Source organism: Belonocnema kinseyi, chromosome 10 (genome assembly GCF_010883055.1).
Source record: "Belonocnema kinseyi isolate 2016_QV_RU_SX_M_011 chromosome 10, B_treatae_v1, whole genome shotgun sequence".
Classification (NCBI taxonomy): domain Eukaryota; kingdom Metazoa; phylum Arthropoda; class Insecta; order Hymenoptera; family Cynipidae; genus Belonocnema; species Belonocnema kinseyi.
The window spans coordinates 81,151,627-81,165,100 of NC_046666.1; the positions used below are offsets into that span (position 1 = coordinate 81,151,627).

General features: G+C 29.4%; 1 protein-coding gene across 4 annotated transcripts; it reads left to right on the forward strand.

Annotated features, from left to right (window-relative positions):
* The first annotated feature begins 6,121 nt into the window (after nucleotides 1-6,121).
* Nucleotides 6,122-12,828, forward strand: LOC117182255 (metalloendopeptidase OMA1, mitochondrial-like). 4 transcript variants are annotated; one of them, XM_033375364.1, is made up of 9 exons: nucleotides 6,122-6,236; nucleotides 6,367-6,613; nucleotides 8,463-8,869; nucleotides 9,921-10,060; nucleotides 10,172-10,345; nucleotides 10,430-10,537; nucleotides 10,661-10,861; nucleotides 12,206-12,382; nucleotides 12,526-12,827. In XM_033375364.1, exons 3-9 carry the CDS (start codon nucleotides 8,509-8,511, stop codon nucleotides 12,625-12,627), a joined length of 1,263 nt encoding a protein of 420 aa, XP_033231255.1. In that variant the 5' UTR covers nucleotides 6,122-6,236; nucleotides 6,367-6,613; nucleotides 8,463-8,508; the 3' UTR covers nucleotides 12,628-12,827. The 4 variants fall into 4 exon arrangements, with proteins under 4 accessions (XP_033231255.1, XP_033231257.1, XP_033231256.1 ...); XM_033375365.1 differs by having other exon boundaries at nucleotides 6,148-6,236; nucleotides 6,475-6,613; XM_033375363.1 differs by having other exon boundaries at nucleotides 6,157-6,236; nucleotides 6,314-6,613.
* The last annotated feature ends 646 nt before the right edge of the window (nucleotides 12,829-13,474 follow it).

Here is a 13,474-nt window from a genome sequence, read left to right on the forward strand (position 1 = left end):
AAATGTCCATGAAGCTCGTCATCCATTTCAGCCAGATCTTTAGGCTTGAGAGAAACCTTGGTGTTGATGTTTCTCCGGGTTGTAAAGCATCGCTCTTCATCTTTTGGATGCCTGCCCGCGGTTGGTCTTAGTGTCGCCTCTCTTTCTTTGTTGCCGGCTTGTTCTAGCTGTGGTAGATAGCATTAATAGCATTAAATAGCATTAATAATTTTATTTTTCAATATGGATGCACTATTTTTAATATTACTGGTTTCAAAAATGTATTCAAATTTAAAGTTTAACCACAGTTTTATTTTAATTTAACTAGATTGCACTTTAATTTAAAACCATTTAACGCCATGAAACATCTACAACTTTTGACTGAACTTTACTTTAATTAAACTAAAATTTACCTAAATGCTGAATTTAACTAAATTGTATTTAATCTTTAAATTTAGTTTTACAAAATAGTTTTAAAAATTGCACTGCAATAAATGTTAAAGTACGAATAGAATTCTTTTTAAACTTGTTTACGTAGTATGTCGAAAATTTCTCTTTTAAAATACAGCAGACGAGAAATTAATTCAATTTAACTAAACTTTATTTAATTTTTAAATTTGTCTAAATTTTATGTAAATGTTGAATTTAGCTACAATTGAAACAAATTTTATTTAAATTTGGAATTTAACTAAATTTTATTTAATTTTAAAATTTATCTCCATTTCATTTAAATGTTATGATTATTAAAAAAAGAATTTTTGAAATGTCACTACAATTCTAAAGTACGAAAAGAATTTTTTTTAATCTATTTATTTATTATCCCGAAAATGTCTCTTTTCAAACCAACCGTAAGAGAAATTAATCAATTTAAAAATAATAATAAATAGAATAATTTTAGGCTCTCTGTAATTTTAATACAATTAGGTAATTCAGCGTTCACAACATTTTTCGCGTACAGAACGCGAACGCGAGAAACAGAAAATCACGTTCGGTTTGGAATTCAACAACTTTCAGTGTGCGCCCCGGCCCCACCCCGACAATTAATGTGGTCGAAGGACGCGGTTGCCATAGAAACGACGAAAAGTTGAAGTGGACAGCACCTCAATATGGTCGAAAATGTAGTTAGATATATATATATCGGCCGTCCCCACTCCTGACCCTTGCCGCATCTAGGTAAAATATCTTTGATTATAATTAGATAATTAGTCGATAAACCACGTTTATGTAAAAAATGTAATATTATCAACAGTCCGTAACGTAGAAATCTGCAAGAGAGTCTGTCAAGCGAGTAAGAGTGAGTGAGAGCAAAGATAATATCTTTGGTGAGGGGCGCCGTGTCTTAACAAAGATATTAGGTCTTAGATACGGCATGGGTCAGTGGTGGGGACGGCCGAGATATATATCTAACTACATTTTCGACTATATCGAGGTGCTGCCCTCTTCAACTTTTGACCGTTTCTATGGCAAACACGTCCTCCTATCACGTCAGCGGGCTAGGTGGGGCCGGGGCGCACACCGAAAGTTGTTGAATTCCAAACTGTACGTGATTTTCTGTTTCTCGTTCTCGGGTTCGCCTTCGCTATCACTATAGCAATCTTAACTGTAGTTGAGTCGGCTGGCTGGCTCTGTTAGCCTATACGCTAAAAATGTTATGAACACTGATTTACCTAATTATATTCAAATTAAAGAGAGCCTAAAAATATTCTATTTATTATTATTTTAAATTTTCGAGACGATAAATAATGTAAAAAAATTCTTTTCGTACTTTAGAATTTTAGTTAAATTTCTAAAATTATTTTTAAAAACTAAACTTCAAATTTAAATGAAATTAAGATAAATTAAAAAAATTAAATAAAATTCATTTAAATTCAAAATCAAATCATATTTAGTTGAATTTAAAATTTAAATAAAATTCCGCTAAATTCAACATTTAAACGAAATTTAGGTGAATTTAAGAATTAAATAAAGTTTAGTTAAATTAATTTCTCATCTGGTTTCTTTCTAAAAGAAATTTTCTAGATACTAAGTAAATAAGTTTTAAAACAATTCTATTCGTACTTTAAGATTTGTTGTAGTGCAATTTTAAAAATTATTTTGTAAAACTAAATTTAAAGATTGAATACTATTTAGATCATTTCAAAAAGTGAATACATGTTAGTTACATTCAAAATTTATTTAAAATTTAGTTGAATTTAAGTAAACTTCAGTTAAAATTGTAGATGTTGAATGGTGTTAAATGGTGTGAAATTTAAGTACAATTTAGTTGAATAAAAATGAATCTGTCGTTAAATTATAAATTTGATTGAATGGAATACAGATATATGTGGGTTGGGGACAACTGAAAAATCCCGAAAAATAAAATTCCCGACACTGTAAAATTCCCGAATGAGAAAATTCTCGATTAATCAAATTCGCGAATAATAAAATTGTCGAAAAGTAAAAATACCGATTTGGAAAATTCCCAAATAATAAAATACACGAATAATAAAATTACCGAAAAATAAAAATACCGAATTGGAAAATTGCCGAAAAATAAAATTTGCCAATAATAAAATTGCCGAAAAATAAAAATACCGAATTGGAAAATTCCCGAATAATAAAATTTTCGAATAGTAAAATTTCAGAATTATAAAATTCCCGAATTGCAAAATTCCCGAATAATAAAATTCTCGACAGTTTATAATATTACCGAATCGGAAAATTGCCGAATATTGAAATTCCAGACAGTTTATAATATTACCTAATTGGAAAACTCCCGAATAATAAAATTCGCGGCAATTTTCCGATTCGGTAATATTATAAACTGTCGAGAATTTTATTATTCGGCAATTTTGCAATTCGGGAATTTTATAATTCTGAAATTTTACTATTCGAAAATTTTATTATTCGGGAATTTTCCAATTCGGTATTTTTATTTTTCGGCAATTTTATTATTGGCGAATTTTATTTTTCTTCAATTTTCCAATTCGGTAGTTTTATTTTTCGGTAATTTTATTATTTGTGTATTTTATTATTTGGGAATTTTCCAAATCGGTATTTTTACTTTTCGGCAATTTTATTATTCGCGAATTTGATTAATCGAGAATTTTCTCATTCGGGAATTTTACAGTGTCGGGAATTTTATTTTTCGGGATTTTTCAGTTGTTCCCAACCCACATATATCTGTATTCTATGCAATCAAATTTAAAATTTAACGACAGTTTCATTTTTATTGAACTAAATTGTACTTAAATTTCACACCATTTAACACCATTCAACATTTACAATTTTAACTGAAGTTTACTTAAATTCAACTAAATTTAACTTAAATTTTGAATGTAACTAACATGTATTCACTTTTTGAAATGATCTAAATTGTATTCAATCTTTAAATTTAGTTTTACAAAATAATTTTTAAAATTGCACTACAATAAATCTTAAAGTACGATTAGAATTGTTTTAAAACTTATTTAATTAGTATCTAGAAAATTTCTTTTTGAGAGAAACCAGACGAGAAATTAATTTAACTAAACTTTATTTAATTCTTAAATTCACCTGAATTTCGTTTAAATGTTGAATTTAGCTAAATTTTATTTAAATTTTAAATTCAACTAAATTTGATTTGATTTTAAATTTTCAATGAATTTTATTTAATTTTTTAATTTATCTTAATTTCATTTAAATTTGAAGTTTAGTTTTTTAAAATAATTTTAGAAATTTAACTAAAATTCTAAAGAACGAAAAGAATTTTTTTACATTATTTATCGTCTCGAAAATTTAAAATAATAATAAATAGAATATTTTTAGGCTCTCTTTAATTTGAATATAATTAGGTAAATCAGTGTTCATAATATTTTTAGCGTACAGGCTAACAGAGCCAGCCAACCGACTCAACTACAGTTAAGATTGCTATAGTGATAACGAAGGCGAACGCGAGAACGAGAAACAGAAAATCACGTTCGGTTTGGAATTCAACAACTTTCGGTGTGTGCCCCGGCCCCACCTCGCCCGCTGACGTGATAGGAGGACGCGTTTGTCATAGAAACGGTCAAAAGTTAAAGAGGGCAGCACCTCGATATAGTCGAAAATGTAGTTAGATATATATCTCGGCCGTCCACACCACTGACCCATGCCGTATCTAGGACCTAATATCTTTGTTGGGACACAGCGCCCCTCACCAAAGATATTATCTTTGCTCTCACTCACTCTTACTCGCTTGACAGACTCTCTTGCAGATTTCTACTTTACGGACTGTTGATAATATTACATTTTTTACATAAACGTGGTTTATCTACTAATTATCTAATTATAATCAAAGATATTTTACCTAGATGCGGCAAGGGTCAGGAGTGGGGACGGCCGATATATATATATTTATATCTAACTACATTTTCGACCATATTGAGGTGCTGTCCTCTTCAACTTTTCGTCGTTTCTATGGCAACCGCATCCTTCGACCACATTCATGGGCGGGGTGGGGCCGGGGCGCACACTGAAAGTTGTTGAATTCCAAACCGAACGTGATTTTCTGTTTCTCGCGTTCGCGTTCTGTACGCGAAAAATGTTCTGAACGCTGAATTACCTAATTGTATTAAAATTACAGAGAGCCTAAAATTATTCTATTTATTATTATTTTTAAATTGATTAATTTCTCTTACGGTTGGTTTGAAAAGAGACATTTTCGGGATAATAAGTAAATAGATTAAAAAAAATTTTTTTCGTACTTTAGAATTGTAGTGACATTTCAAAAATTCTTTTTTTAATAATCATAACATTTAAATGAAATTGAGATAAATTTTAAAATTACATAAAATTTAGTTAAATTCCAAATTTAAATAAAATTTGTTTCAATTGTAGCTAAATTCAACATTTACATAAAATTTATATGAATTTAAAAATTAAATAAAGTTTAGTTAAATTGAATTAATTTCTCGTCTGCTGTATTTTAAAAGAGAAATTTTCGACATACTACGTAAACAAGTTTAAAAAGAATTCTATTCGTACTTTAACATTTATTGCAGTGAAATTTTTAAAACTATTTTGTAAAACTAAATTTAAAGATTAAATAAAATTTAGTTAAATTCAGCATTTAAGTAAATTTTAGTTTAACTAATGTAAAGTTCAGTCAAAAATTGTAGATGTTTCATGGCGTTAAATGGTTCTAAATTAAAGTGCAATCTAGTTAAATTAAAATAAAACTTTGGTTAAATTTTAAATTTGAATACATTTTTGAAACCAGTAATATTAAAAATAGTGCATCCATATTGAAAAATAAAATTATTAATGCTATTTACGTAGAATGTAAATGACATAAGATTTTTTCACCAGATTTCACAAATTGAATATTTAATTGCAATTAAGTTAGTAAATCGAGCATCATATAAATCATAATGTAGCAAATGAAAGGTGATATTGTATTGATCTTAAACAAAGTTTGTTTTTAGTGTATTTTTTATTCTTAGTTTTTATTAAGTACAATTACAAGTTTTTGTACAATACGCATTTTAACCGTTTTATTGGATACAGATATATGGACAAAAAGCTCAAGAAAGTAATAATTAGGATTATAACTGACTCATAAAAATAAAGAATAGATCTAGAGAAGAAATTATATTAAAATAATCTGCACGTAGTTTACTGAGCCCTCTCACCAGGAGTATCCTACATTGTGCAGTATTCTAATAAGAAAATTAAATTTATTTGAACCGTATACAAAATTCAAAGAAAAGGCTGAAGTGTGAATAATTTTCGGGACAATTGTCACGGTGGCTACTAGACAGAAAAGCAGAAAATAATTCGCCATAATTTTCGAAGCAATTGGGAAATTTTTTGGAATCTTCAAAAATTTTAATTTTCAAATCAAAAAAGGGAACACAATATATTAACCTATTTTAATCAATTAATTGGATGTCAAGCCACAAATTCTTTTCGCTCAGCTCAAACGATTTGACTAATTTAATCATTTTCACCCCGCCATATAATAGATAATGTATACCGAATATATAGCTGCCTGTCGCGCCTCTACAAACATGTGGCGGAACCAATCGGTACATGTCGCGCCTCTACAAGTATGTGGCCGAACTAAAAGCAATATATATATGCAGGACCACAAACTTGCCTGCCGCGCTAACTACTGTTATGTGGTGCAACTAATCTCATGCCGTATCTAGGACCAAAGATATTATAAAAACAAAACCAAAAAAACTTCCTCAGCTCTCGCGATTGTGTTTGATCGTGTTTGATCGTGTTATTCGTGACTTTGACGTATAAAGTTGAACGTAAGTCGAATAGGTTAGATTTAGTGTTCTCTCTTATTTCTCCATAACTTTCAAATTTTCTTTTTAAAATTTCAAAGACAATTCAATATAATGAGAAGCAAATAACTATTTTTTCATACAAATATGCAAGGGACACTTGTATACCGAAGCTATTGGATCAAATTTGGCGAATGGGATTCACAAAACTGCCTGTTTATTTACAAGTCACTGTAACTAGCTTTTCAAATGTCCAACGTAGGATTTGGTCATCAAATCAAATGATATATGCTGATATATTTTATTCCTACGTTCTACGCAACCGTGACTGCAGTCACACAAAACTAAACCTACGTGAAGTGGAAGTGAAGTGGTCTACGCTTCACCTAGCTCCAGTTTGCGTAATATAACTATTTTTTATTTTTTATCGTACAAATTATTAAATAAATTTATAATTTAAGTGTTTTCCATATTCAATAAATATTTGTAAATTGGAGAATTTCTAACTGACACAGCATTTGAAATTCAGGAATAAATAATTATATTTTATTTTAAAGGCTCAAGCTTGTACATTTTTAGTTTTGAATATGTAGTAGTAATTACTCCAAAGAAAACGTTCTATTTTGGTGAGTTTCACTTTATAGTATTATAATTTTAAATATTTTTCGTTTGGAAATCTAAATGCAAGTTGTAAAATAATTTTAAATCGTCATTTTTGTTATATTCATATTTTGGTAAAAATAAGTTTGAAGCTATTAGAGTCAACTGTAAATTTTTTTTAACTTCAAATTTTATAGAAGTGTTAAAATGTGAATTTTTTTTAAATCTATACATCTCCAATTTTTAGCTGATAAATATTGAATCTGATTGAATCTTAAGTTGAAGAAAGAAAAACTTTACTCCACTTCGAATTTTCGGAATCAAAATACCGATTTAAGTATTTGAAAATATCAAAATTAATGCTATAAAATGTAGATACTATAGCATAAGAATTGCATGCACTTTCAAAAGGTCTTCCAAAATTTTGGAAAATTAGAATTTTAATTTTTAAGTTTGTTAAATTTCTTATAAAGTTAATTTCTTTTAAAAGGTATGTTGTACCCTGAAAGTTCAGTTTCCTCTATTTTTTTTAGGAATACGCAACCCACATTTATTTTTATTTTCTGATTTTTTACAGTTTTGTGATGTACTTGAAGTTTTGAACTTTCAAATAAACGAACTGTTTGTTTCCATTTCACAATATAAATAAATTAATATTTTGGCACTATTTCGAGTTAACAAAGCCATTAGTAAAAAATTTATTTCATTTGATCGTTATAAACTTCTATCACATGGTTTTATTAGTTTATCGCAAATATAAAATGAGGTTTACTCAATATGTAATTTGAATTAAAAACTGAGGAGTTGCAGTCCAGAATTAGATAACCAATATTTTTGCCGAAAATTGTTTTAATTGCCTCACCTCTCAACTTTTTAAAAACATTTTTCTGGTCATATTCCGCTTCCTAAAGGTTTTTAAATATATTAAAACAATCAAATACTTTTTTTCAAAGAAAATTCCACAAATAATACTATTTGCACTTTTTTTGGCACTAAAGTACTAATCAACTTCAATTTGGATGGATGAAAACTTTTTCATTCTTATTTAGCCTCCCTATATCTTGGGAGCAAGTCTTTATTATCTATTTGTTTTAAATTGAAAAAATATATTTATAGTGGCTATGCAAATATGATTTTAAAAACCAATGTCATTTTAACTTCCAAATTCTTCAATGATTTACTCGGAATTCGTTAACTTTTTCTAATGAAACTCTTTTTCCTCCAATTTAGCAAATCAGTATCTCGGGAGTAATACTTTTTTGGCCTTAATTCAGAAATACTTCAGCTCAGGAGTAAACTTTTCTTTTATCTTTAAGTGGTTATTTCGATTTTACAGAATGTTATTTGGCTCTCCTGAAAAATTCCAATTTTTTCGGTTATTTAGTTATGTACTGCAACCCTTCAACTGTGAGTTGATTACACACTGGTATAAGTTTCATAATGTTAATGACGTAACATCACAACAGATTGTAACTTTGAGTTTACCTTTGTTTTACAGCAATATATAGTTTATTCATTAATTAATTTGTGATAAATATAATTTTTCCTCAAAAGTGTCATTAACTCAAATTTGAAAACCTATAAAATAACCAAGAACTGAAAACTGGGAAAGTAACATTCTTTTATTTTTACAATTTTTCTTTATTATAGAAATAGTTCTAATAATGGTACCTGGTTCAGAAAAAGCGTTTTCACTATGTTAACTTCCCTGAAAATAATTTCCCCTGCGAATCTGCGCAGCAGCAGAGCCAAAGTTGTGTTTTGCGTTGTTTCGAATCGAAACTTTTTCGTGAAGAAAATTTCTACGGAAGTTCAACTCTACAAAGTTAAAGCTCAATCGAAAGTATTAACTCAATTTGGAACGGAACAAAGATGTGGATTTCATACTTCTCGACCTTGTTGTATTCCTCCGGTTCTTGCATTGATTTTACGTCCGGTTATTCAAGTTGGAGCATTCCTTTTTGGAAGATCTTTCAAGAAATGGTGGAGGAGAAAATCGCCAGAGCAGAGACAATATTATGTGGATTGGATCATGAGCAAAAAAAGCTCGATTTATGGTGAGATTCTTATTTATTTTACTGTTATTATCATACTAAAAAAGTTTATAGACATCTCATGTTTTAAAGCACTGAAAAATATACTACGATTATATGATTTTTGTTGAGGAAATCAGGCAATAATAAATTTTCCGGCTTGAGAAACAAAAAGGTTTCTCGGAGTTACGAGTATTTAAATTTTGACATATATTTTTCTAAAAACACAAGATTTTCTTGAAATTTCTATAGCCTTTGATCTAAATCATACATTGCAGCTTTATTTTCGGATTTTTCTATGCTTTTACAAAGAATTTTGAATCTTATCAATTTTATACAGGCTGAACCATTTTTATGGCCGGCCAATTTTTTTCATACGATCCAATATTGTCGAAAGATACACAAAAAACTGTTAATATTTAGGTTTCCACAACATTCTAGAAAAGATGTACAAAAATACTATGCCATATGCCATCAGAAAATAAACAAAATTAAAATTTACAACGAAATTACTCAAAATAAGAGAAAAGCTCTACAGCAAAGTATCACCACTTAAGAAGACCTACAAAATTACGTTTGTCCCGGAGGGTGGAACAATTATTTATAAAAGATACATTTAACGTGAGAGTTAATCATAGTATGGAAAATTTTGCGTTTTAGATTTAGACATACTTAAATCGAGTTTGAAGCGCGAGATACGTGATGAGAACAGATTTGTAAACGCCGAAGTAGCTTTAACGAAAGGGACTTCACAATAATAAAGTTAGACTTGTCAATACTTTTACTTTAAGAAGATCTATACACAAATTTAGAGGAAGTACAAAGCCCGAGATTTCGTTGTTTTTCATAAAAATCTTCTGGCCATAGAAATATCAAAAAATAAAAGTGTTTTCTTTTTTGCTTCTCAAATCGGGAAAATACATGTCACTTGATTTCCTAGAAAAACAACATATTTTGTCGCTGAAATATTCAACGACTTGATGTGTTTTACCTGCGTGATTTGAAATGAATCCGGTTCATAATTTTAATTTGAAAAAAATACTTGATTGAAAACAAAATTTTCTATTGATTCCAGGGTTTTTTGGGTTTTTCCTGTTCGCACTTTTTACTTACTATGTCACTCATCTACAAATAGATCCGATAACAAAACGCTCTCGATTTATGATATTCACAAAAGAACAACAGGATGTGTTAGCAAAATTAACTCTTGAACAGGCACGTCTAAAATCTGTTGCTAAAAAGATTGATTATATAATACAAATTTATTTGAAGTTCCATGTAATAAAATAAATTGCAATTAAATTAATGTCTCCATTTTGTTCGAAGCACTTAGAGATGAGTAAAGGACACATAGTTCCTGAAAGCCATCCGGTTTATCAGAGACTCATCAGGATAACTCAAAGATTACTAATTGCAAATCAGGATTTAAAGGCAGTTAAAGAAAAACAATGGAGTCTTACAGTCGTGGATGGCTCAGCAAAGAATGCATTTGTCCTTCCGGTATAAAAAGCTGAAAAATCACTTAATTAAATTAGTAATAAAATTTCTTGTGTCTTCAATATTCCTAAAAAAATCATATTTTAGGGAGGCAGTATTTTCGTTTACTTGGGGGCCCTCAAACTGGTGGAAAATGATGACCAATTGGCCATAATTTTGTCCCACGAAATGGCTCACGAATTGTTAAATCATTCGGTAATTTTATTATATTATTTAATTTTGCACATCTATTTTTTAAAATAATTTGTTAGCAAATATAATCATATCTTGCTATAAAAATTAAATTGTAATGTGTAATCTAAATATTACATATTTTAGATGGAGCAAGTTTCGAGAGGTGTTATACTAGATATTCTTCTAGCTTTGCCAATTGCTCTTTTATGGGCATTTTTCCCGGATATGGTAGCGTTCATTTTTCAAATTTTGGGACAGTCCTTCATCAACATTTTACACAATTTACCCTACAGTAGAGCTTTGGAAAGCGAAGCTGATGACGTAGGTTTGATTTTAGCAGCAAAGGTAAGTATTTTATTTTGAACTTTGAAATCTGGCGTGCCTTCGTGAAATCTTTGAAATCTATGTGAAATATTTGAATTTTTTTTAATCTGTATAAAATTCTTGAAAGTTTGTGAAAACTGTAATTTGTTGTGTACAATTTGTAATTGTAAAATTTGATAAAAATTCCCTGAATTCTAGCAAAAATTTGAACAGAGTTTCTATTAGAATTATTTCTGTAATATTCTACAATTGTTATCGGGCTTTTAAAAACAATAGAATATTACAAATATGTGTATAGACTTCCTGAAAAAATACAACGACAAAATTTGGAGAGCCACCATAAAATGCTCCTATTGTAATTTGAGAAACGATATTTTTTTTCTAAAAAAGAAAAAAAAATTTTGACAAAAATAAAAAAGAGGAAAAAAAGACAAAATACCTCGATTCTGAGGTATTTAAGCGAGAGCATCGTTGTTTCGGTCCTATTCCTACTTTCTCAATTTTTTCTTACCTTGGTAAGGGTTCTGTATGAGTACTGAAACGTTGGTGAATATGATTTACAAATGTTTTTTCTTGTGATTTGATAATAATAAAAATAAAAAAGACAAAAGAAATTTAAAAAAGAGAAGGAAGGGGATTTCGTTGGTTACCTTCTCATTTTCTTTCGTCTTTTATTTTTGTCAAAATAACTTTTCTCTTACTTAGAAAAAAAATATCTTTTTCAAATTAAAATAGGAACATTTTATGGTGGTTTTCCAGATTTGGTCGTTGGATTCTTGGTTTTATTTTCAGGAATTCTATACATTAACTTGATTATTGGACGTTGAATAGCATATTAAATTTTATTTTAATCTAATTTAAATTTCTTAAATTTTGATTTTAAACATAATTCTACTAGAAAACATGCAACAGTTTTTGCTAGATTTCGGAAATTTTTATGAAATTGTACAACTAATTGCAAATTTTCATGAACAAGTCCAATTTGCATATTTTATTGTCTTTTATTTTGAAAATATATTTCCACCAGGAGATTGCAAGATTGAAGATTTCTTGATATCTTCCAAATTTTATTGTGAAGTATTTGTGAAATCTTTACGGATCTTTGAGATTTTTAAAAAATCTTTTTAAAATTCCATGAAATTGTTTGAAATGTTTGTAAAATTTTTAAAACCTTTTTGAAATGTTGAAAATGTTCCCAAAATATTTGAAATCTTCAAAAATCTTTTGAAAACTTAAAAACCTTTTGTTACTCCCCAGAAGTTATTGAACTTTTAAAAAGTTTCTACACTTTAATAAATAAAAATGTAATATCTATAGATTGACGAATTATAAGTAATATATAAATTTCCAATTATGTAATTGTAGGCATGCTTCGATGTTCGGGAAGCTGTCGTATTTTGGGGCATGATGAGGATGTTAACGGAATTAAAAGTTGAGAGTGATCCACCGGCTCTTTTGTCAACACATCCAGATCATGGAGACCGTGAAAAGAATTTAAACGAGGCGTTGCCAAACGCCATTGCCTTGAGAAACAGCGTTGGGGTGTGTAAAGCTTTATAAAAATGGAACAAATTTTTGTGTAATAAATTATTATCTTCAAAATTATATTCTTTAAGTATAATTTTCCTTTCTATTATACATCAGATATTTTTTTTCATTCAAGTGTAATATTTTTTCTTTTACAGTGTTCCTACTTAAGTCCAAAAGATCCCAGAAACATATTTTACATGCGGACAAAAAAGGACCATGAAATATATTTTAGACGACGTGGGATCGCTAAATCGTGATTACCGATTCAAGCTTAAAAAATGTTTGAAAATAAGTTAATCTTTCACTTGTAGGAAAAGTATATATTTTCTTAAAGTAATGACATAAAAAGCTTGTCCTGCAAAAGAAAGAATAATTATCTGTAAAAATGTATTTAAGAGAAATTATCCTCGGGACGTTTTAAAAAAGTATTTACAGATTTCTGTAATTATTTACCAAACTACAAAATAGCCTCGGAAAGGACTTGAACTTTTAATGACAAAAGGCATGCACACCGAAATTCTAAAGGTCATGTTTCAGGGGACGAATGGGGACTGGGTGTTTGGAATGCTAGGGGAGTAAATGATCTCAAGGTAAAAGAATTGCGTGAAACTATGGACGTGAAGAAACTAGATATTTTATGTGTGCCCGAAACAAACAAAAAGGGATGCGAAACTAAAGACATAAAAAACGGCGTGTTGAAAGGCGGATTTGAAATATGGTCAGGAGTAGACTGTGAGTCACATGGTGAACAAGGAGTAGGTCTGATTTTGAACGAAAGAGCAAAGCAGCATCTCGGAGACCATGGTTTCGTGTCTCCCAGACTGCTGTGGGCTAGAATGAAAGTAGGAATCAGAAGACTATTCATCATAGCATGCTACGCGTCGGTTGATAGTGATCCTAGAGAAGTTAAAGACGCCTTCTGGGACACTTTAAATGGCACAATAAACATTTACGAACATGGGGAAAGAATAATTCTACTAGGAGACATGAACGGTTGGGTGTGCATCCAAAATCAGGATACAGAAAGAGTATTAGGTAATTTTGGGGATCCAAGAACAAACTATAACGGAGATAAATTAGTTGGTCTATGCTTAGAAAGGGGTC

What these genes read in the sequence shown, in the direction of transcription:
- LOC117182255 (XM_033375364.1), top strand. Translation starts at nt 8,509, where the DNA reads ATGTTAACTTCCCTGAAAATAATTTCCCCTGCGAATCTGCGCAGCAGC. An exon ending in ACGAATTGTTAAATCATTCG is followed by an intron (nt 10,538 to 10,660) that starts GTAATTTTATTA and finishes TACATATTTTAG; the next exon opens with ATGGAGCAAGTTTCGAGAGG. An exon ending in CCTTGAGAAACAGCGTTGGG is followed by an intron (nt 12,383 to 12,525) that starts GTGTGTAAAGCT and finishes TTTCTTTTACAG; the next exon opens with TGTTCCTACTTAAGTCCAAA.